Source organism: Phaethon aethereus (assembly GCF_964289735.1).
Source record: "Phaethon aethereus genome assembly, chromosome: 6".
Taxonomy (NCBI): Eukaryota; Metazoa; Chordata; class Aves; order Phaethontiformes; family Phaethontidae; genus Phaethon; species Phaethon aethereus.
Genome location: NC_138580.1, coordinates 6,640,568 through 6,665,121, shown reverse-complemented (window position 1 = coordinate 6,665,121; position 24,554 = coordinate 6,640,568). Strand labels below are relative to the sequence as shown.

At 41.1% G+C, this 24,554-nt stretch overlaps 1 protein-coding gene across 1 annotated transcript in view; it reads right to left on the bottom strand.

Annotated features, from left to right (window-relative positions):
- LOC309406125 (von Willebrand factor D and EGF domain-containing protein-like) overlaps window positions 1-24,554 on the bottom strand; it is a gene marked incomplete at its 3' end in the record, with an annotated part of 194,780 nt that overhangs the window by 40,396 nt on the left and 129,830 nt on the right. The window contains exons 21-25 of the mRNA XM_082001163.1: window positions 17,194-18,084; window positions 7,266-7,361; window positions 6,391-6,486; window positions 3,363-3,458; window positions 1,702-1,797 (exon numbers count right to left, since the gene is read on the bottom strand). Of these exons, the coding sequence (XP_081857289.1) occupies window positions 1,702-1,797; window positions 3,363-3,458; window positions 6,391-6,486; window positions 7,266-7,361; window positions 17,194-18,084 (1,275 nt within the window). The remainder of the gene's footprint in view (window positions 1-1,701; window positions 1,798-3,362; window positions 3,459-6,390; window positions 6,487-7,265; window positions 7,362-17,193; window positions 18,085-24,554) is intronic.

Genomic DNA, 24,554 nt, shown 5'->3' with positions numbered 1-24,554 from the left:
TGCTAGAGTTCAAGTGTATGCCAAGTATGTCAAGTCAATGTCTGGTTAAAACATGTTACAAAATCATACCAGAAAAAGGCATGAAATGCCTTTGGCATTTGAACTCGGAGATGTATTGGACTGAGGGCAGCCTCCAACTGATGGAAGCACTAGTTTTCTCTGTTTTCTTTTGTGGGGGAAGGTTTGCTGAGGTCAGCTGAGACTCAATTCTGCTGTGTGCCCTGCAAGACCTTTGCTACAGAGGAGTGGAGAAATCTAATTGCAACTGTTTGCTATGAAGCGCTTGTGAATAACCGGTTTCTTTCTATGGATCATGATACCTGTCCCGTGTGCAGTTGATTGTAAGCAAGAAAAAAGAAACATTACTCAAATTGTTTTATCTATTAACAGTCAGGGGCAAATAAGAGTAAGCCAATAGTAGCACTTGCCTTCTACTTAATCATGTTTCTCTTCATTCATCACAGACTCAGGTCCTTTCTTTAAGTTTTTATAACACTAGGCTAAATAAAACAGACTATATACTGGTCGTTGAAGTAGAACGAAGGCTGAGATTGGACAGAACAAAAATATTTTCATCATATCAGAAAGCTTTTTTGCAAAAGATTATACCACGATGGGCAACAAAACCTCATAAACTTTTTGACAGTGGAAGGAAACATGCTGTGGGTTGGTAGCAGTTGGAGCATTTAGGGGAGCGTTTTGCTAGACTGCAATCATGATCACTGCTTTTTCCTTTGATCTGTCTGGAGATGCGGTGGTATGTTTAAAGCTGGAAACAGCACTTCTCTAATGTTCTCTAACCTCAAAAACAAGATGCCAAACATAAGGTTTTTTCCTCCTTTCTTCCCTCCAGCTTGTTCCTGCCAGAACAGACTATTCAATTGTGTACTTTGCAGCCAAGCAGAACTGTGCGTCGTGATTCTGCCTGCTGAAGGAGGGGAGAGCTGTAGCATGGGGATTGAGAGGGCTTTTGTTGCTGGAAGGAATTTTTTACTAGCTTTTTTTCTCTGCATGTGAGAGACATAAAGCGCTCTGGAAATGTACAGATTCCTCCTGCCAAGAATGGTTGTTTTCACAGCTCCCCTTTTGCCAATTTCAAACTGGTTAAGAAATAATAAAAATAGTAAAAAAAAGAATTTTTCACATACTTATCCTAAACTCCCTGGGTGACAGATATTGTTGAGCAATAGAGCCTGTAAAAATGCCAAAAAAACCTATTTCCCCCGAAGAATAGAAGAATCAAATATGAATACTGATACTAAGGTGAAGAGGGAGTTTTCAGTGACAAGAACAAAGGCAAGGCTGAAGCATTATTAACCAACTGTCTTAATTAAGCTAGAAGTATGATGTTCTAATATTTTTAAGGATCTCAATCAGCTGCTCTGCCTTTGACTTTAATTTTGTCCCCCAAAAATCTTTAATGAAAAATAAGTCATCTCCAAATACAAGTGTTACCCATTCTGAATGCATTAAATATTTAGAGAGGATTCTAGCAAAACTTTCTACTCCCAACATTGACTTAACTTAATGCTATTCGAATTAACAGGTTGGTTTTAGACATAACGTACTGCTATATGTTTTCTGATAGAAATACAGGAGATCACAGCATAAATCCAGACTAAACATTCTGTTAAACATGCACAAAAGGGATTGTTTATGAGTCAGAGAACACTGGAAAGCAAGGGGAAGTTTGTAACTTACTTTTCTGACACCTTCTTCCAGTGTAGCCCTCGGTACAGGAGCACACATTGGTTCGAACACAATGACCACCGTTCTTGCAAGGGGGAATGCAAACAGCTAGTGAAAGGAAAGCAAAAATTTTGTGCACTGAAATCACACAGGGGAACAACATTGCCTAAATATAGGCTCCTTGTTTAGGTGCCTGTGTTGAGAGACCAGTCTACAGAGGCTTTTTCCTTTAGTCGGGGTGGAGAAGGTGTGGCTCCAAAGGGTGATTCGGACAGATGCCTAGCTGGGGATCCTGATTCTCTCTTGTTTGTGGAAAGGATGTGGGACATGACTCCTGGCATCTAAGGGTCACTTTTAGATACCTGCAATTAAGTGGTGGGAATGTCCCTAAGAATCTCGTAGGTTTTTAACTCTTTAGCTAAAGGGCTTCTTCAAGGGCTTCTGCTCTTGAAACATAGATCAATGTTTGACATTTGCTGACGTTGTTTTGGCACTATTTCTTGCCTCTTTCTCAATGAAGCAGAAGGAAGAGTTTTGTTTTTCTTTAGCATCCATCTACTCTTTCCCCATATCACTTCCATATCCCACAAATGTGGATTTGTTTTAGTTCTGGTAAACCATAACACTTAAGGATAAAAATTCCAAATCACCTAGATACTGAAAATCACCTTCTATGTTGAACCTCAAGAGAAAGGTCATCAAATTACAGTGTCTGTATCATTTTCACTCTCTCCTTCACCCCCAACATCACAAAAACAAAGAGCTTCCAGCAAGCTCTATTTGCAATTAGATTTTTGTGTGTGAATCATTCACTTGCAAAAATATGCATTGAGATTGCATTCATCTAGGAACTCCAGGGAAACAAAGAGACAGAGAATAAGAAAGGAACTTTTAATATTGAAATAGTTCAGGTTTGGTAATATTATATATTCCCAGATTCAGGAGGGGTTTTTTGAGCTCAAAATATTAAAGGCAAGTGTTATAAACATGGGAGTCTTCAAGCTATCTGAGCCCTATACATAAGTTCCTCTCTTATGCCTATTCTCCCTGGGCTGTTGGGTAGTTAAAGTATTCACTAGTTTGACCTCTGCAGCACAAAGTGAGCAAGAAGCCCAAGGTACTGTTAGCCTCAGTTTAGAGCTCTCCCCTTTAGGACCAGGATTCAAAATCAGGTCCTGCTCTATGTCGGGCAGAGTGATATTTGATCAGATCTTTGACCAGCCATCTGAAGAAGTCCTGTACAAGCCTCCCATACACTGCACTCTAGGATGGTCAAGTAGGTGGTATTATGAGCACCATCTGAAGATAAATTATAATCTGTCTCTGAAAGACAATGTAGTACACAAAGTATGCAAAATGAACAAAGTAGAGCCATGCTTTAACATTTATTTGAATAGTTGCTAATTAGTGATACAATTGACTTAAGATAGTTTTAGGTTAATTGTTTAGTTATCATTAATGCCATTGTAAATAAGTGCTTACTCCTTCACGATACCATTAAGAACAATATAATGCGGATTTACGACAAACTAGATCATCAAAGGAGCACACAGGGAGTTATGACAAGGAAAATCTCAGGATATACTTCATGTGGGGGCAGGCAATGATGTAGGCTGCTGTTTATATTTTAGAGCTTGAGTCCTTTATCAACATGATAAATAGAACTTTCTTACCTCTCTGGCACTGTGGCCCGTAGAAACCATGAGGACATGAACACATATTTGGCCGTACACAGACTCCTCCATTCAAGCACACAGGATTGCACACAGCTGTATGGGAATGTAAGATAACTCTATGGATCTTTTGAATTTTGTAGAGTAGGCACTCTTTTGCTGCTGCACACGTCATTAGAATAAACATTTCTAGTAATGTAGTGATAAATTTCACACAGTCCTTGCTGGTCAGTTGTGCTGCAGCACTTATTCATTGTCGACAGAGTGGGAGCATTTCAGTGGTGTTTTAGCATAGCTTGGGGAATCAAATAAAATATAATTTAATAGTTTATTGCTGATGTCTTCCTTTGATTTTCACAGTTCGTTTGCTTCCACTCCAGTATCCTCACCAAACACGGTCCCAAGGCAGTAAAATGTAGTCACATTGCATACAGACTGGATAACCTGGAGATGAGATATTAACCATTTGCTGCTTTGTCTGGGTTCAGCAGAGCATCGTGGCATTTCCGTGAAGATGAATAGGTATGCACTGCACACCCCTGTTTCTTCTGCCTCATTTAAATGCCAGTTCCCACAACATACTGGCTAATGCATCCCCAACAAAGCCACTGGCTGAGCTCCCTTTGCCTCTTTCTTTATCTGTTGTTACTGTAGATGATATAACAGGCATTAGGAATTAAAAGCTGTCTTGCATATTTCTATGCGGCAAGTACCCGACTATTGAAAGAAGAGGCATTAGAATTGCAAATTAGTGTAGTTGGGAAGTCACTGTGTGAAGAATAAGGAATCTGATAAAGTTTTCATTGTAAAGCACAGTGACACTTTAAAACAATCTTTTTCCTTCTATTCCCTTTGTCTTTCAGTATCTTACAGAATAGCCCATTAAATAAATTAAATACATTTAAGCTTAAATTAATTAAGGGTCACTAAAATGTTTCAGATGAACTAAAGAAGAAATAAAACATCAATGTGGTAAGAGAAAAAAAGTGAAATTGTAGTTTAGAGGAGAGGCTTTTCTGACTAAGCAGAAATCACTTATGAAGTTAAAATGGACTTCATTCATTGCTGATGGTGAATTTGCATTAGTTGCCTCATTGTCCTGGCTAGTTCACAGATGTCCATACTCTCAGTGTTTATATTTCCATTGGTAAAGTCCCCAAAGTCCCTTTTTTCTTTTTTTCCCCTATATCTGTGTTCATCCAGAGACTCCTGTCATATCACTTGAGGTAGGAAACCCCAACATCATCCACAAAACACGCTGTGTATTGCACATAAAACCGTGATGGAAAGGTGAGCCTGATAGTCTTTTGCTTAAGGAGTTATCAGACAAACAAATCCTGTTGTTATTCTGGGTTGGAAAATTACTGCTTCTGATGTTGTTGCTTGTCATCGTCTTGGAATAATCCTGTTTAAAGCCACCCCAAAATAAATTTGCAGTACTCAAGTAATCTCCGTCAGGAAAGAGAGGAGATAAGTGGGAACCAGAATAGCTAGTGGCAATCCCAGTCATTTACTGTGGATCTTAGCTAGGTTAATCTATGTGTCCTCAATAGGTCTGTCATTTCAACACTTACAGGAAGAGCAATCTCTGGGAGATGGAGGTTAAAATGACATCTCTCACCTTCCAGGAAAGGTAATGTAGGCTGAAGGTGTCTTAGTCATTTAATATTCACTATGGCAGAGGCAGACTGCCTCTGTAGCCTTGAGGTTTGGCACTGATTAAGGTACTCCTTGTGCTTGCTCCTTTTAATATTTCACTATTTTGCATGCCTTGTCCCAAGTGAGTGCTTAGTTACTGTGCCTTTGGAGGAAAAATACGTACTCCAGCTTTTAGCGCTTAGACCCTGAGCGGGAGCTCTGAGCTGTACCTATTCGAAACAAGGTTCAATTTCTAGTCAGCGCTTCCTGACTAGAAATAGGTACCTAGTTCCTATCCTCACCTTGTCATTTTGTACAGATGGGTGGAGGTGGCTTTTCCCTGAGCGTGCACACTTCTGTGGATGCCTTTGTAGGTACTCTGCAAGTGTGAAACGCAGGAGGAGCAGCGTGAACTCTGGCAGCAGCAGGATGTTTAACATTAGAGGGTGAGTGGTTATATTCTCCTTGCAAACTGGCCTCTTGTTTTTTCTCGTACACTCGCAAGTCATCTTGCGAATGGCGAAACTGAGTCCGAGAACTAGACCACAAAAATCTGAGTAGCCGGTCCCAGCTTCTGATAGCTTACCCTTCTAGGTTAACTTTTCTTCCTTAGACTGTGCGGTATTAGAAGTGCGTAGGTAGTTGCTGACAGCATCAGAAGTCACGGTTGCTTGCTAATGTTCTTGTCCTAACTTAAACTGGCCTCCTTCTGTTTCTATCTCCATAAACTGTACTTTTAAGTTCAGATTTGACTGCATACCGTGAAAAATCACCAAAAGTCAAACACTTGTTCTTTCTGCCCCACCATCATACCTTGAAAGAAATGTTTAGGGTTAAAAGCAATGAAAACTGGAAGCTGCACAGATTATGAGCAGTGCAGATGGTTGCATTGCCCTCATCTCTGCCACTGCGGGTTTGGGGCAGGACTCATTGTTTGGCCTCTGCACGAACAAGACCAACAAAGAGTGAGGTTATGTCCATAGCAGCTGAGACTGTAAATCAACACATCTCCAAAATCTCCCGTGAGAACTGTTCTCCTTTGCAGGAGCTACCCAGCACCTAGAAGGGCTGTGACTTCTGAAATGGTGAATAGCTTTATTTTCATTTTTGTGCATTCTGAGAAGAAACTCCAGAATCACACGAACTTAAAAAAAGCTGCAAAAAGGTTTTGTTTGTGGGTTTCCTCTATGTGACCCTGAGATTTAGATAAACATCTAAACATATGAATACTTACATAAACTCAAAGCCTTCTGAGGTTCTGCCCAATACTAGGTCTTCTGTTCTTACATTTTAATTCTTTAAGCAATTCTCACTCTGACCACTGAATTGAGAGAATCACATGGATTTCAGGCAGCAAAAGAAATGAGACCAGTCATTTCCAACCACTTACCTGTTTCGCAAGATGGGCTGCTCCATCCGTTTCTGCATTTGCACTCATCTGGTGACACACAGACCCCGCCGTTGTGGCAGTGTCTGTTACACACCACTGGAAAATACGCAAAGGATCAAAATCTCTTATCAGTAACACCAACGCAGATCCTAAAGCTGCTCTATTACAGCAAGTAACTAATGGTATTAGTCCAAGAGGTAAACTGAGGGATGAATACGTCCCTTTCCTTGGTTTTCTTTTTTCGACCCATATTTTCCATCAGAAGCCTTGCATCTAAAATTCTTCGCTTTTTAAATATCCCTTATTCAGAGATAAAATTATATTTCTGTCAAGGGCAACCTGATATTTAAATAAGCAGCGAGGACTGTAATAATGAAACTGCATGTGTTTCACCATTCAACTAATATAGAAGGGTTTGAGGGCTGATTTTTTCCACAGATGTTCTATATATTGAACCTCTTTTGTAACTTGTATTGCACAATAACTAATCTCCTAACAGGTACGGTTTTCTTTTTGTGTTCTCAAAATTAGTATTACTGCACTCATTCATACAACCTTGAATTTCTTAAATGTTACTGTAAATAACAAGGAGGTTTTTGCTTGTTTGTTTGTTCTTCCAGAAGCACTTTTATGTAGAAAATGGTGATATAGATGTGCATAATTTTACATAATACAACTGTGCTGCTGGTAAATATGTGCTCTGAAATAGTTTAGCTACTGTATTACTTCAATATATTATACTTTGATTTCCTTGCTGTATTCAATCATCATTTTAAGGGCAAATATAGAAAAATAAAAAGGCTTTTTTTGTCTTCTAATTTTCTGCAAATTCAAACATATAATGAGGAGAAAAGCCTGAATGAGTTTATACATACTTGTTTCACATCGCGGACCAACAAATCCGTAAGCACAAGAACAAGTATTTTGAGATAGACAAGTTCCTCCATGCTCACATGGTGGATCACATTGCACTGCAAGAAGAAAACATGAGAAAAAAAAAGTACAGTTTGAATATTACATTCTTTGTGGTTATGAGCACAGTACTTGTTACTACTTTTCCCATACCATTTTATTAATCCAGCAAGTAATTTGGCTACTGAAGGAAAACATTGCAGAATAAAAGTAGGTATCACATTAGTAATACAGCACTAATGAGTACCTATATAATGTCTGCAAGGGAATGATTTTAACATAATCATATTTAACGTCTGAGCCTGCACATTTTAAAGTGTGTATTTTTGAAGTCTAAGGATGGATCAAGTACAAATATAGTTAATACTAAAGACCTTGCCCATCCCTCTACAAATTTGCCTTGTGGATGTTCAGTAAGCCTTAGCAGGTGTCAGAAGTCACACTAAAGCAGAACTGAAGGGTTTTCTCTGTATAGAAAAGATTTGTATGGGAATTTATCAGCAAAATGACAAACATTTAAGCAACAATTTAAATGTTTAATAAGTTGTGCCGACAAAGTAGCAAGTTAGATAATGATTTCTTGACATATTGCAATATGCAGGGTCGTTCTGTGGAAGAAAGAGGATGAGCAGGTGTATTGCATAAAGCTGGAAAGTACTGTAGCTCCTGAAACAGGCTATTTGTTGAAGACACGTCTCTGGTTTTTAAATGTTGATCATTATGAGCCTAATGGCTTTATTGTGCAGGCAGCCTGGGAGGTTTAGCTTCTTGAACCTAACATCTAAGGACATCAGCTGTCATGAATACGTCTATTTGTAGGCCTCTAAGAAGAGGTAGTTTTGTATGCCAAACTCAGGAGAGGAGGAGAGAAGACCACTGAAAGTAGAAGACGACCACTGACACTTACTCTAAGCAGCAGTGCTGTGTGCGGGAGCAGAGCGAGGCGCTCGCTTATGCCTTCAGAAAAAAAAGCCACCTCACATAACAGAATGAAAAATATCTTTCCTTGGGCTTGGGAAGTGAATACAGAGAAAAATGTTGTACTTTGGCACACTTTACTGGCAGAGTTTTGTCTTTTATAATGGATAAGAAGCTAAGCAAGGTTATTCCAAGGAAAATGCAAAATGAAGCTAAAAAGATCTGAAACAAAACATCTTTCATTTTAAGTATTGTTACAAGGGGAAAAAACCCTAATGTACTGCATTTTGTTCTTAAAACTGGAAAAGGGACTGTGTATCTGGGAAGCTAAATGAAGGACAAATACTTGTGGCACCACACAATTTAAACAAAGCTCATGCATTGAAGGCCTCCTCACCTCTCATGATATCCCCAAGCCTTCAGATAAAGCCATTGCATATGAACTTTGCCATCCAAAAAAGTTATGAAAGCCACCACACGTTTTCAGTTAAAAAGACAAGCTCCAAGAAGGTACCTTTAAATAAACAATTTTGACACAAATAACATTAAGGAAATATATTTGGTATTTGATCTGCTCTTCAGGTACTTCAGTATTTACATTTCCTGTTACCATCTAGTTTTAACTGTGAAATTTTCAATGTTGCATTAAAATAACTTTAGGATTTGACATGCCTGAGAACAGAAAACTTGCTAGATATAGTTTAGATCCATACGATACATGCTGAGAATGTCATTAAGCTAAATTTAGTTTGATTTGATGGGTTATAAGGTTTAGAAATTTGCAATGCAGCATGTATTTAGCTGAAATTTGAAGTGTACATCTGGGAGAAAAGAAGAATAACAAAAAATTTACATTGGCTGGACAACTAAATAGATGTGATTTAGACACATTTAAACAGTTAAACTTTCCCCAAATTTTTCTAATTCAGCCACTGGCAGCAGCTTTTGGAGTAGGTCAGAGGCTCAGGCAGCTCAGGGTCTGTGCTGTTAGGGCGAACAGCAGGTAGCAGTCCCTGATGACATGGAAAGTGGAAGAAAGGGAAAGAAACTAAAGATGTTTTCAAAGAAATTTGTTATTCCTTTGCAATTGCAGTACTATATTTTTAAGCCACCACTCGCCTTCGGGGGCTTACGCGAGGTCTCACTGAAGGCAATGAACGGCAGGCGCAGGGCTTTGCAAGGAGGTTGCCCACCCGTCCGCTGCACACACGTCCGTCTGAAACATCTCCGTTCTTCTGGGCTTGGGGAAGCACAGGGCTTGCTTACAAAGGGATTTCTTTGCAATTAGAAATTAACAGTAGGTAGTATTGGATAATATTCTCTGCCTGGAGACAGGGAAACACAAAACCTGGGAAAAATATACCGCTCTTTTTGGAGTACGTGAAACGTGATTGCCTTTCCTGTTGCATAAAGCCTCCAGGTGCCTAAGTGCTATGCCAAGCCCAGTGACATTCAAACATATTACCCTTTATTTCAGTGTGTTTTGTATGTAGCACTTAAAGCAAATGTGTCTGTTTGAATAGAGTACTTTCCATCTGGCCTTTACACATTTTGAGATGCATCTGAACTGTCAGAAAAGAACATGGTATTTTGGATATTAAAACATTTAGCTCTTATGGTGACATTTAATAGTAAAATGTTTAAAACTATCCTATTACTGGCGAATAGCAAAAGATAAAAACTGAACACTGATTGTGATGTGAGACATTTGCCTCTGTAATAGAAATATAGTGTATGTGTCAAATTCTTTTCCAAAACTTCTATCTTTCATCTTCTGGAATGAATATTTTTTTTTCCATAAACATTTGTTAAATTGTACAAAGGTATTGCAGTGTTTTTATACTAAGAGGTTTTGGATGGTATAAAATGACAGTAAAGAGGAAAACATTGCTGCAAATGGTCAATCTTGCTGTCAAATGTATGTATGTTTATGTTTATAATTTAAAATCTGGAGGTGAAAATGTAGAAGTCCATTATTGTTTTCTCTGAAAGGGCTTTTTGGGAAGTATCTTGAAACTACTTTTTTCTATTAAAATGAGATCATGCACTTTTTATAAGTTTCTCTATGATAACTTTGGGGGTACTCAGGAATACCAGATGCTGTGTTGTTTCCTCCATTTTCGATAGCCTAATGAGCAAATGGTTTCCAGGACAGAGTTATTGCTTAACATCTCAACAGCGAGTAAACTGCCTGTGCCGTCTAGCACATGAGGTCCTGGGCGTGTGCCACTAAAGCAAGGCTCAGAGGTCTGAGAGCACTACCTGCAGTTCCATTTAAAAATTTGAAAACCAGTCAGGTTGGCAGACTTCACTGGAAGGAACATAGTCTACCTTGTTTCATGCAATCCTTGTACATTATTTATTTTCTTTCAAAGGTCCATTAATCTAATTTCCGAAATGTACAGATGAAATTTGAACGCATGCAGCACAAGGGAGGGAAAAAAGGAAAAGTTATCTTGCAGGCTAGCCAGGTTACTTGTTTTCCTTTTGAACAGCTATGGATTAAAGCCTTTCTTTGACATGCAAGATACACAGATGAAGGAAATAAAGAAATAAAGAAATAAGAATAAAGAAATAAAGGGTTAAAACATGTATTAGTGCTATTAAAATAACTCACATACATATTTAAATAGTCCAGCAGTCCAGAGCCCAGTTATCAAATAAATATCCATCATAGCAAATAGTAAATTAACAGGATGAACTTGAGTGAATACATTGGGAATACAAATGCAGACAACGGTTCTGGTTAGGTTGTACTAATGAATTTTGGTTTGTGAAATGTCAGCTGAGTGCTCATCTGCAGTCAAAAAAGCAAATAAGGTGTTAGGAACTGTTAAGAAATGAGCAGAGTACAAAATGCCAGACTTTATTATAGTCTGTATCCATGGTGAGCTGCATCTTAAATAATGTGTTCAGATCTGATCCTCCAGCTCAGAAAAGGTACAGTGAAAGTGGAAAAGATGCAGAAAAAGGTGACAGGGATAACCAAAGTTATAGAAGAGCTTTAGTACAAGGAACAAGTAAATAGATTAGGTCTTTGGGAAAGAAATTACTTAAGGGGAATAGGGCAGAAGACTGCAAAATCAGACATGGCCTGGAAAAGTTGAGCAGGGTGCTGTTCAAAGGCATCACCTTGGCTTTTTGAAGCACATGATCCATAACTTGCTGAGAGACTGTTCTGGACAGTAACCTCATATCTTTCCCATATACTGCCAGACATGTGCTGTTGGTAGCTATTGGAAATAGAGGAAGGACTTTTGGTCTGATATGGTAGAGCTTTTTGGGTGTAAAAATGTCAGAACAGACGAATGTCAGCTACCTGATTTTTTTTGCCTCATTTCATCCAGCTGTGCATCCTCATGTCATAATACTTTGCCAGCTACTCTGTCTTTCCTGTTATTTTGAAAATTATTTGAACAGTAGTTTTGTAATGACAAGGCAATGCTGTGTTTTTAACTCCTGAGCAGAAAGCATGACTCTGACTGTTCTAGACTTCCCCTTCCCTCAGAAAATACTGTGCAAAACCTGTAAAACATCCCAGAGTTTTATTGACTTAATGTTTTTAAGAAAATTTTTATAAAGTGGCATGACCTTATCTTTCATAGTTATTCTGAGGAACGTTTATGACTACTAAAAACTAGAAACATAATAGTCCTTAACTGTCACTGTCCTGGTTTCAGCCAGGATAGAGATGGTTTTCTTCACAGAAGCTGGTGTGAGGCTGTGTTTTGGATTTGGCATGAGAAACTGTTGACAATGTGCTGATGTTTTGGGTTGTTGCTGAGCAGTCAAGGACAGTCCAGCTTCTTGTGCTGGGCTGCCAGTGAGCAGGCTGGGGGTGCACGGGGAGCTGGGGGGACACACAGCCGGGACAGCTGACCCAGGCTGGCCCAGAGGGACATTCCCTACCATACGATGTCATGCCCAGTACATAAACTGGAGTTAGCTGGGGGGCAGAAATCGCTGCTCGGGGACAGGCTGTTGATCACCAGGTGCTGAGCAATTGCTGTATTGGGCATCACTTGTTCTTGTACATTCCTTTGTCGGTATTATTATTGTTGTTATCATTGTTGTTTCCTTCTCTCTTGCTGTCCTGTTAAACTGTTTTTATCTCAACCCATGAGGTTTTTTTTCCCAATTCTCTCCCCCGTCCCACTGGGGGAGGAGGAGTGAGCAAGTGGCTGCGTGGTGCTTAGTTGCTGGCCAGGGCTAAACCACGACAGTCACCTAATCCAAAATAGTGTTAAATGCTGTATTCTACCAAACAGAGTCTTTGACTTTCTAATTGTGCAGTTGTAGTAACCAGTCACTCTCTATCGAACAAACCTGGGGTTAGAGAAACAAAACCAAGGATGACTGGGAATTTGGCTTAAATTCTTATCTTTCTTCAGTCTTCAGGTCTAGGTCTCTCTGGAAGAAGAACAACAATGATGCCCAAAGCAGAATTTTTTGTTAATCTCAACCCTGATATTGAGTGGAAAGGACATGTTCCACCTTAGGGCACCCTAAGGAGCTCAAGAAATACAACAGCTGCTCTCAGACAGTGCCATATGCACAGACCCTGGTGAATAAACCGAGCCCAGGGAAAAGACAGCATTTGTTTCCTTGTCCAGTGGATACAGTGTCTTTGAAATTGTAGGCTTACGTCCCTGTCGTAGAGTGGGGAACAGAGGCAGGACGACGAGCAATTGCTCTAAGGTGACTAACGACACTAACGAATGTTTTAGAGCGTTATCCTCAATACATGTGCCACTTGTAATACACTAGACAAAACATCAGACACATTCTGAAAACAATCCTGTTTGGACTCGTTATGCATTATAAAAGTACTAGTGCTTTATTTGATGGGCGTACTGAGCTGAAAGGTTTAAAGCTCCGTCAGCGTTATGACACTTCTGCAGTGCGCTCTGGCAGGTGATAGGTGCCGTCCTGTAAAACTGCTAGGAGGGTGCCATAGTAATGCATTGGTTTTATAGCATGTACCCTTGAAAAGGACACTCAGGGTGGAAAGTATGTATTTAGTAATGTCCCTCATCACCAGAGAAACGCTTGGCTACGTTTACTCCATAAATGCCAGCAAGCGTCTTCAAGGGAACGTGTGTGAGAATCCAGGGGACTATGGTAGGCCTTATTTCTCCTGCTTGTTTTATATTATTGTGTAAATGATGTTGGCTATCTCCAAAATGCTACTATGAAATGATGTTTTTAAGGCCTGTTTAGCAGACTAGTCTTAACGTTAGGCCTCTAATAGATGGTAACGCTGCATTTGTGCAGGAAGGTGAAAGAGCTCTACAAGCTGAGAACCTGACCAGCTGTAGGAAGAGGCACGGGAGTGTTGAGTAGAACCTCGAGGAACTACTTCATCTCAGCTCATCTGCTGAGTAATTAGCAAGAAGTAAGAGCATTAAGAATCTGTGATGCTTATTATGCTAAAGCAAGATGGGTAAAAGCAAGGTCCTGCTTTTTATGGAGGAACTTAAATGACAAAGTTATTGGTAGGGAAGGGGGGAACGATCTAAGCGGAAATTGTTAAGAGCATCTGAACACATCTCAGTTTAGATACCTGAATATAAGCCATACACACTGACACCTAGCTGTGTTTTTCCAAAAGAAGGTAGGAGGTTAGACCTGATGATCCCCAGAAGTCTCTTCCAGCCTGGACTCCTGTCAGTCTGGGATCCCCAAAGCACAAAAACAAAGTAGAGGGAGGGGACTTCCAAATAAAACATAACAAGGAGAGTGAGGGGATTGTCCAAAGGGGCAAGAATGTTACCAAAATAAAATTTGGCATGATTTCTTTTAGAAAAGAAATTAATTTTCAGGATGCTGCTTATTTTTTCCCTACCAGTCCTTCAAGCCTGATTTTGAACTGTGCAACTGGAGAAAACATTCTGTCACAAGGTAAGTGTAACTTGGTAAAATATTTATTACTTAGGGTGTTTTCAGATGCTCTTGTTAAATAAAGGTCATAACCCCTGAAGCTCCACGGGTATTAAAACTTGTTACCAATGGGCTGTTTCTTTTATATCGGTGAATTTAGATATCAAATAGGATGGTGACAACTATCAGTAGTGTCTGAGGCTGTTGAAGTTTTTGCTCCGTGCCACAGATGTATCAGAAGATTTTGCAAATGCTGGTCTGTACTGGGTTTGCGTGTCAGGGTCTGGCAGTGGGGGGGCTGCAGGGCTGGCTTCTGTGAGAAGCTGCCAGAAGCTTCCTCCATGTCCGACAGAGCCAGTGCCAGCCGGCTACAGGACGGACCCGCCGCTGGCCAAGGCCGAGCCCATCAGCGATGGTGGCAGCGCCTCTGGGGGAACGGAGTTAAGAAGGGGAAAGAAATGGCAACAGCAACTGCAGCTGGAAAGAGGAGTGAGGATGTGTGAGAGGAGCAGCCCTGCAGCCCCCAGCCCAGAGCAGGAGGGGCAGGAGGGCTCCAGGCGCCGGAGCAGAGGGTCCCCGGCAGCCCCTGGGGAAGCCCCCGGGGAGGCAGCTGTGCCCCTGCGGCCATGGAGCTCCACGGGGGAGCAGATCTGCACCCGCACCCGGGGAGGGCCCCACGCCGGAGCAGGGGGATGCCTGAAGGAGGCCATGACCCCGTCGGCAGCCCGCACCGGGGCCGGCTCCTGGCACGGCCTGTGGCCCTGTGGGGAGGGAGAGGAGCCCCGGCTGGAGCAGGTTTGCTGGCAGGACCTGGGACCCCGCGGGGCCAGGCTGGAGCAGCCTGTTCCTGAAGGACGGCACCCGTGGGGGGACCCGGGCTGGAGCAATTCGTGAAGAACTGCAGCCTGTGGGAAGGACTCACGCTGGAGAAGTTCGTGGAGGACTGTCTCCCGTGGGAGGGACCCCAGGCTGGAGCAGGGCAGAGGGTGAGGAGTCCTCCCCCTGAGGAGGAAGGAGCGGCAGAGACCAGGTGTGATGGACTGACCACAGCCCCCATTCCCCGTCCCCCTGCGCCACTCGGGGGGAGGAGGGAGAGAAATGGGGAGTGAAATTGAGCCCAGGAAGAAGGGAGAGGTGGGGGGAAGGTGTTTTAAGATTTAGTTCTTATTTTTCTCATTAAACGACTCTGATTTGATTGATAATAAATTAAATTCCTTTTCCCCAAGTTGGGTCTGTTTTGCCCGTGACGGGAATTGCCAAATGATCTCCCTGTCCTTACCTGGACCCACGAGCCGTTGGTTGTGTTTTCTCTCCCCTTTCCAGCTGAGGAGGGCAGTGATGGAGCGGCTCTGGGGGGCACCTGGTGCCCAGCCATGGCCAACCCACCACATGGTCTCATCTAAGCTTTGATCACTTGCTCAGTTTTGCTACATCTTGTTCTTAGAGGGCACTCCTGGTTTTGAGAGAAGTCAGTAGAGTTGTGGGTGCGTTGTCAGGTGCTGATAGCAAAGGTTATGACAGGCCTTTATCCAAGGAATTATCCTCATCTTTCAACTTCATCTGTCATCATGAATCAGATGCACCTGACATGGGAAGAGACATCAATGCCTGGAGGTACAATGGGTGCTCTTCACCCTTCTGGCCACGCTCCAGGAGGGTGCTCACAGGCGCACAGAAGGGCTCAGGATGAAGCAGAAGCAGGGAGCTGACAGGCTTATTATCGAGTCAGGTGACACGGTCAGTGACAAGAGACAAATAAAGGATGTTTGTGTATCGTGTCATCAAGCCCTGAGACAGAGAATGATGTTGGTAATAAAGTATTTCATACTAAGGACTCTCTGGAGAGATTTGCGGTAATACCAGTAAGTGAAGAAAACATCTCCCATTGCGAGGCAGTAGAAGGCAGAGGTAGATTTATGTTTTAAGGACTAAATATCCTTACACACAAAGCGGCTGCATGCCCATGTTAGTACATATTCATATATACATGGGCCTGGGATTCGAGGGGAGGCCATCCTGTGGCCAAACTTGCTTTGGGCTTCCCAGTACTAGGAGCTACTTGGTACTCTTCCAGCTCCAGGTATAAAACAGAGGTCAAAGACACAGTCTTTCATGCCAAGTGACCTTAAGTCTTTTAGAAGGGGCGTTCAGAAGTGTGCAAACAGGCAAAAATTATAGCACCCGAGCTTATAGTAACCTTTTCTCACGCGTTTTGTAATACATCTCCAGGACTGCGCTGAGCTCAGAGGGCTGCGGTGTTGCTGGGGGCTTGACACCCCCGTGAAGCCTTGCTCACACCAGGTAATCCCTGGGCGGTCCACCGCGAGCTGCGCGGCGCTGCTCAGCGCTGCCGAGACCCCCGACGCCCGTCTGCGCCGCGCGCAGAGTGCGAGAAACCGTACATGAAGGAGAATTAAATAAACGATGCGACATTTTTGCTTTGTGTAGTGAAAGGCTGATTAAGATATCAACTTATCAGAGGGATTTCAACAAAGGTGTAATTAATGGTAGCTAAGTCAGGGAATTAATTGTTTCAAAAAATGTGCATAATACTATTGTATTACTGAGCTATTCTAGGCTGTCTAATAAATAAGTCAATATATTGTGAAACCCCTTCTGGTGTTATTCATTTCGGATGACAAGTTCAGTTTTGTATTTTAGATATGAGGTAGATATTTAAAAGTTATTTTTAAGGTAATAGAACAATTAGTTTTTCCTAGAATATGTGTTATATAGACAAATGGGATCAGTTTTACTCTTTCCCACAGAAATTTTATATGTTTTCAAATGTTAGGACTTCAGTTGAATGAAGCTGGCCTTAAGCAAGGGTAAGCAAGATTGCAATCTGTCCCTGGTTTTAGCAGATTAGATATTATCAAGTAAATATGTCATTTTTGTAAGCAGAAAGAGCTTTTTCAAAGTTATAAAATGTTTCTCTATTATTTTGAAATATAATTGGCTTTGAAAACCAGAATGATCCCACCTAGAAAAATCTCCAAGTTTATGATAAAAATAATAAAAAAAATTTGTTTAATAAAAAAAATACTAGATCTGTAGTTATAAAAGAATTTGAAAGAGGATTTCCCCCCTTACCTTCACATGTAACTCCATCACCGCTGTACCCAGTGGGACAAGGCCCACATTTAAACCCTCCGTCTTCGCCCAGCTCACACTGCACACCAGTAAAGCACGGCGTATTAGTGCAAATGACTTTCTGATGTGTCCCACCGATGTTTTTTGGCAGTTCCACACGATCCACCGCTGTGTTGTACGCCTTTCTGGCTGCTGTGGTCTGTCCTGGAAGCCGTGCTCGGGGAGCAGACCCTGGCGGGACGCTGGCGCTCTGGGGAGCTGTATCAGGGGAAGAATCTACTAAATGGAAAAGGGAGGTGAGGCGTGTTGCCAAAGGAAATGCTCTCTGCTGCTCAGTTGGGAAATCTTGGGATGGTTTAGCCTTTGAGACTGCGGCTCGACTAGGCCATTTCCTGGGAGAATAGCCATGCTTGGAATGGGGTTGCTGAACAGCATATGGCCTTGCAAAGAACGAACTTGCATTTGTGTTGTGGTGAGATGGAATGGTCTGGGTTGTACTTGCTTTGTGTTGTTTAAACAGGAGAGGGGTATGGGTTGTCACACCGCCAGTTGTGACTCTGAGGTCTGGCTCCTCGTGCAGAAGCAAACTGTGTGTATCACTTCTTTTTTCAAGAAAAGATTGTTTCTCAGGTGCTGTGGACTTCGAATGAGGTTTTTTTGCTGGTGGTGTATGATCTTGGGAAGTCTTCCTTTTCATTGTAAGGGATGGAGTGTTAATGACTGTGGTGTTTCTTTCCAAAAAGTATGTAGCTTCTTGTCTTGGAATTTGGGTTTGGGAAAGAAGGGAATATATGTTTCCTGATGTCATTAAAATGTCTTTCTGATGAGAGTCTCTAGCGTCTTCAATATTTCTTCCAGAAATATCCACATGGCTTTGGGAAGATCTTGAAACTAGGGCAGAAGGAATGTATATATTAGACCAACATGTTAGTCTAAAGGAACAGCAGTGAACATTTAGTTTATGAGCAAACAACAGAACATCAATTCTAGAAATAAAAAAGTTAATCTATCATATATGCTAAGGGTATGTTTATGCTGATATGGTGTTACCTGCTATGGGTAACACCAGCACTGGGTGCACAGGGAACGGCAATACCAAAACTTACAGGGTGGTGATTCATGAATTAGATGAAATATATTTATGCTGGCTTAATATTGATCAAGCTTAAGGTAGTAAATCCCAGTGAAGCTCAGGCATTATTCTTCGAGGTGCAGCATTGACCCTGCAGGGGTTAAATTGTAGCCAGGCAAAAACACTTGCCATGCTGGGTTACTAGTTTTGGCTTACACTAGTCCATGAGGTTTTGGCACTATGCACCTCTCCACGGTGCACCTTACAGGTTTTGACCACCTGAGCTAGTATTTGTTTCTTATTAACTGTCAATATTGCAATAGTGTGCTCAGAAATGTTCTGCTAGGCAGTACGTAATGCGGAGACTTTGCATTCAAGCTCTTGTAATCTAGGAGTAAAATGAGAAATTGCAGTTTGAGGCAGATAGATATTGGAGGTGGAGAAATAAACAAATGTTAAGATGGTCCTTGACAAGATCATCTTCTAGAGAGACTCTAGTCCCATCACACCAGTGTACAACTAAGCAATGCTTTTGTAGTCCTTATGGCAAAGGAAAGTTTTAGGAAAGTATTTAAAGGAGACAAATGGAAAAGCTTGGTTAATGCTGTGTACAGCTCCCTCTGGACGTGAGGGGCAGCATGTAAGAGAGACTGCTGGTTTGTAACTGTCACCCACTTGTTACAAAGCCAGCCACCTTTTCAGTTTTGTAAGGAGGGATGATAGATGGGGAGAGGGTATTCTGTGAAGGGCCTTGAAAGCGGAGACGAGTAGTTTGAATCAATACTTTCAGGAAGATTAATAGCCGTCTGTTGACTCTAATGAATGGAAGAAGCTATTTTTAACTGGTTCTGGCATACTCACTCCATAGGAAACAGAATATATTGGATCCTGAACAAAAAACCTTGCTTGGTTCTAGGGTTAACCCATGCAGGATGTACCTCTTCCTTTTAAATATAAATATTAATCACTTTCTTAAAAATCCTATTGATGTAGAAATTAGCCATAGTTAGCAAGGAAAGAGATTAAGATGCTTGGCAAAGGTCAAAATGAAAGTTAGAGCATTGACTAGATCAAAGCAAATCCTGGCATGCAGAGCTGTGTTTATTTGGCTGGTAAACAGTGTCATTCTGCTGGTAGCTGATGAGTTTTTGTTGCCCTGAAGCACAATGTTTTGGTGTTTTACAATGGTATTGGATCAAGCTATGGACATCAGTAGGTAAATACATGGTATTTAGTAGAGGAGTAGGTAAATACATAGATTTTACTGTCCAAAGTAAGGCTGATGAATGATGAGGTACACAGAATGGAAGAAAAGAGATAGTGAAGCAGGGAGGACGTCAGCAAAAAGAGCATGGGAGGATAGAAGCCAAAGGATTTTAAAAACAAATGAGAGGTGAAATAAATACCCCCCTAGAAAATTATCAGTAGTAGATGATCATTGCTGCCTTTAGAAAATTTGATCCACGGACCAGAAGTTGACAGGAATGACAGTGAAGGGCTGAATGAGCTCTGATATATTTCCAAAATGAGCCCCGATTATAGCTTTGACCTCCTTTCACTGTGTCACAATTAAAAGGGTTTTCCTCCTAACTAAATTTTAGTAACTAGTAAGGGGATCAGACTGACTACCTGAGAAAGGGAAATCTTTTATTTCTTTATCAGGTAATATAGTTGATATATGTATCCTGCAAATAAGCTTCAGCCTTCGCTGTAAGGGGGAATATACTGGTTTTGGAGTGTATCTATGACAATACAGTTTTTACAGCTCAAATAACACTACCCATGAAGAGTTGTGATATATTTTGGTTGTTTGTTCATTATGATATATACTGATCAAGATCCCCCATGGGCTTTGCGCAGGCCGCAAAACTTCATAAGATGTTGGTGTCATTCAAATGTGGCAACTTCCATGTCTTCTCAGTTTCTATTATTTCAGATTTTCAATTATAGTGATACCATGCAATTTAGTTAGGATCAGAATATGATCGATTTTTTCTGGAATACCTGAAAATTTCTTTCTGCAGTTTTCCAGATATCTAAATAAGCTAAAACAAACAAATATACCAAAACTGCAGACTCAGTTGTCTCTAGTCAGCAGCTTTCTCAAATCCTGTATTACTTCAATTTATTTTCCTTGCAGTCAATCAATATCTTCAAAGGTATAACCCATTATCAATGCAGAAGTGTGATTGCATGAATCTGCTTTTCTCTGTCATGCCACTGCATGATTACATATTGGACTGGATGAAAATATCAAAAAAATCCCAAGGCAAAGTGCTCAAGGTTATATGACGGTACAAAAATATGCTTTCGCTACCTGTCAGTATTTCTGCCTGTACTCTAATGGGGAGATGTGCAGCAGTGGAACAACTTGAGTTTATTTTTCACAGAGGTAGATAAGAGACCGAGAACCTGCTGCTTTGCTCCAGCTGTGCATGGCAGAAGCTCCAGCCGTATCGATGGAGTTACACCACTGTAAGCACAGTGTAATGCTGGCATGGATCAGGCCCTGAGAAGGTAGATTCCTCTGTTGTCCCCTTATCTGGAGAAGGTTAGAACAAGGGTGACAGAGGGCAAATTTCCAAGACAGAAGTTTAACATCCCTCATCCAATTCAACACCAGGACACTTTCCATCTACGTGGTGCAGGAATTCCTGCATGTGAGAACCCCTCAGCCTTCAGTTCACCTGGTGGTTCAGACATTTTGTGTCACTTGCACTGAGCTCATAAATCAGAATTGTCAGAACTAGTCTCTGATTCCTGCTTGCCAATGTTATTGTGGTGTTGTTAAGGCACAGCAAATTCTGATTTCTTCTCTCACTTGAATTGCATTTTACAGTGAACTACTAGATATCTGTAGTTGAAGAGGATAATGTTTTTGGGCCCCTCACTACAAGAAGGACGTTGAGGTGCTGGAGTGTGTCCAGAGAAGGGCAACGAAGCTGGTGAGGGGTCTGGAGCACAAGTCTTATGGGGAGCGGCTGAGGGAACTGGGGTTGTTCAGTCTGGAGAAGAGGAGGCTGAGGGGAGACCTTATCGCTCTCTACAACTACCTGAAAGGGGGTTGTGGTGAGGTGGGTGTTGGTCTCTTCTCCCAAGTAACAAGTGATAGAACAAGAGGAAACAGCCTCAAGTTGCACCAGGGGAGGTTTAGATTGGATATTAGGAAAAATTTCTTCACCGAGAGGGTGGTCAGGCATTGGAACAGGCTGCCCAGAGAGGTGGTGGAGTCACCATCTCTGGAAGTGTTCAAAAAACGTGTGGATGTGGCACTTCAGGACATGGTTTAGGGGACATGGTGGCACTGGGTTAATGGTTGGACTTGATGATCTTGAAGGTCCTTTCCAACCTAGTGATTCTGTGATTCTGTGATTCTGTGATGTTCATTCTGAATGTAATAAAAAATGACTATCTAAGCTGGTGAAGCAGCAGTTCACAAGCAGAGCAGGCACTCGACAGTCTCTTAAACCCAGGGTGAGGTATCAACACTGAAACGCAGAAAAGAAATCTAATATATTTTCTTTCTTATGAGTTTCTGGCTTTTTTGGCATTTACAAGCTTTCAGAAAAAGCCCACATACAGACTTGAATTAAAAGAAATCACATCCCCTTCTGGCTGTAACCATTTCTGTTCCCAGAGAAGCAGCACACATTTCATGCTCTGCCTGGGACAGGATGGACCAGGTTGGTTAGCATATTCCTCTGTGCTGTTCACCCAAGTCTTTGCTAGTCTTAAACTTACATACCTCCACACCTTTCTTCCTGAGCCATGTGCCTTGGAGACAGCTTCATCCTGACCTACAACTAGCAGCTGACACCTCAAACACTTGCGTAAGCTTCTTATAGACATGAGTAGTTACTACCTTTTCATTGCCATGCTTCTCTTTGCAGCTCTTAGAGTTAGAAACTTACATTTTGGTTTTTTTAAATGTAAATGTAAATTTTTTTATGTAACAACATAAGGGAGACACCACAAGCATTGCCATGTAATCTCAAGTGCTGATGCCTCCTTTAATCTAATAGAATGCCCCAAACCAGTCTACTCTTCAGGTGGAGACTGGCTCCTTCTCTTTAGCAAGATCATCTGGCTCTGGTCTCTTCTGCCTGTCAGTTCAGAGTATTATGGGGGCACTTTTAATTCTGATCAGGTTACAACTGCTTCAGAATTCCATAAATAGTCTAAGAATTCATCTCATTATTAACACAATTCAATAAATTTACAATTTGTGTAGTTTTAGAGCTATTAACATTTAGTAGTACATGCTGTGTAGCACATTTCTCATTCAGAAGAATGTCGACAGAGAAATGCTCTTATGACATATTACACTATGTGGGTCATCATTTAAAATTTGAAACATCTACCAGCACATAAATCTTATTTAAAATGTCAAGAAAGAATAGAAAAATTACACTGGTCTAAGAAGTCTAGTTACCAGAGTATTAGGGATCATCCCATTTCTTTCTCTACTTTTCCACATTAATATTTTTTTCTGTATTTACTTGGTGAGAAAGGGGAAATGGAGCAGCTGTCAATAGGAAGCTCTAGGGAAATTCTGTTTTTCGACCAATTCTTAATCTGCCATTTTATTTGATTAAGTTCTGGCATAACTTTCTTCTCTAGTCAGAGCGTGTTTAATTCCTAAATCTCTTTAGCCATCCAAGCATACCCTAACGTCTTCCCTCTCCCAAATATTGAGAAATATAGCTTTGATTCTCCCTTCCTTTTTCTTAAGCATACGGAACTTCTCCACATTCAGATGCTGGTTGAACATCCCAGTCACCGATGTCCCTTCTCTTACAATCACAAGCAGTAGCTCCCAGAGTAAATTCCTCATCTCCTTTAAGTGAGGTACAGCTTCAACCTCCCAAGTTATACAAAAGGTGTAGTTCCAGGATTATTTTTGTAGAGACAAAAGCATTTTAAAGATTTATTGAGATATCTTAAACGTAGATAGGGGCTTCAGTTTAGAGCTCACGATCCTTTACCTATTTAGCTATTTACCTATTTCGGCTGCTAACTTGTGTAACAGCTTGTGGACCTGGCGTGCTTTCCATCCAGACAGGTCAGCACAGGAGCAGAGCAGTCGCATGACTCTCTATCCATCTGTACGGTCTTAGTAAAAAACATGCTTTCAAACTACCGCTTCTGTGCTAGGCGAAGTTACTCACTTGTGGCTTTAATGATGAAATTAAAAGGCAAACATCTATTTCCCTGTCCCTGAGCTATGTTTCAACCCGATAGAAAATGAGATTGTGGCGTTGGTGTTGCTACCTCGTGAGCAATTTTCTTCCCATTCACCTACCAAAATGAGGAGCAATAGGGAATATTCTGTGGAGTCTGCATTACTCAGCCACTACTGATTATAACTATTCCTATGATTCCGACCCTTTTGTTTGTCAAAAGTGGCTGCAGCTGCTCATACACAATTCTGTAACACCATTCATAATTTGCAACGCAGATTTGCTTTGTGTGTATGAAATACAAAATCATTCTGCTCTAACACAATGCTTTTTGTGGAGGAGAAAACCTGGGATCTTCAGCCGGATCATCCACTAAATTTTGTTTATGAATCTCCATGTATCCAGAGTAAATAGTTCCCACAAATGGAATGGGGTCCAGACTCTGCCGTCAAGGAGGTCCTTCTCCAGTTCTGGGATGTTGAAATCCTGTGTGACTGTATGAGAATCTATTACCTCAAGAAGAGGTAGTGTGTTTGCTTATGTCACTTTAAAGGCCTTTTGTATTTCTTTCATTTGCCTCTAGGTTTTCAGAGCAACATAATTGACATCTCAATTCATTAACTGATGTATTTGAACAAAATGGGCGTTCTGAGATGCTCAATCAGGAAGCAAACAGTTCATAAAAATAGAAATGATATTACCTACTCTATGTCAGAGAACATTTTCAGGCTTATCTAAGATATGTCAAAGAATACATAAAATGAAAGATAATCCTTTTCATACACAACAAATACCAAAACAAAGCCTCATAAGGTTTCTGCTTATGTGTAGACCTTTCCTTATATGAAATATTTTTCTATTCATAAATCTTTTTCAATAGAAAGCATTATAATTTAGGGATTAAGAGGGAAAAAAAAAACACTTGAAGAGCTGGGGCACTAATATTGCCTTAGTTTATATTCATTTAAGACTGATTTCTCCATAGATTTTAAATGATCGGCTCCTTTTAAGTTGTCCTGAGTAGATAGTATCAGGTTATAAGCTGAATTTCTAGAATGACACTCAAGTCTGAAAGTAACAAACCAGTTTTATATACGACACTTATCCTA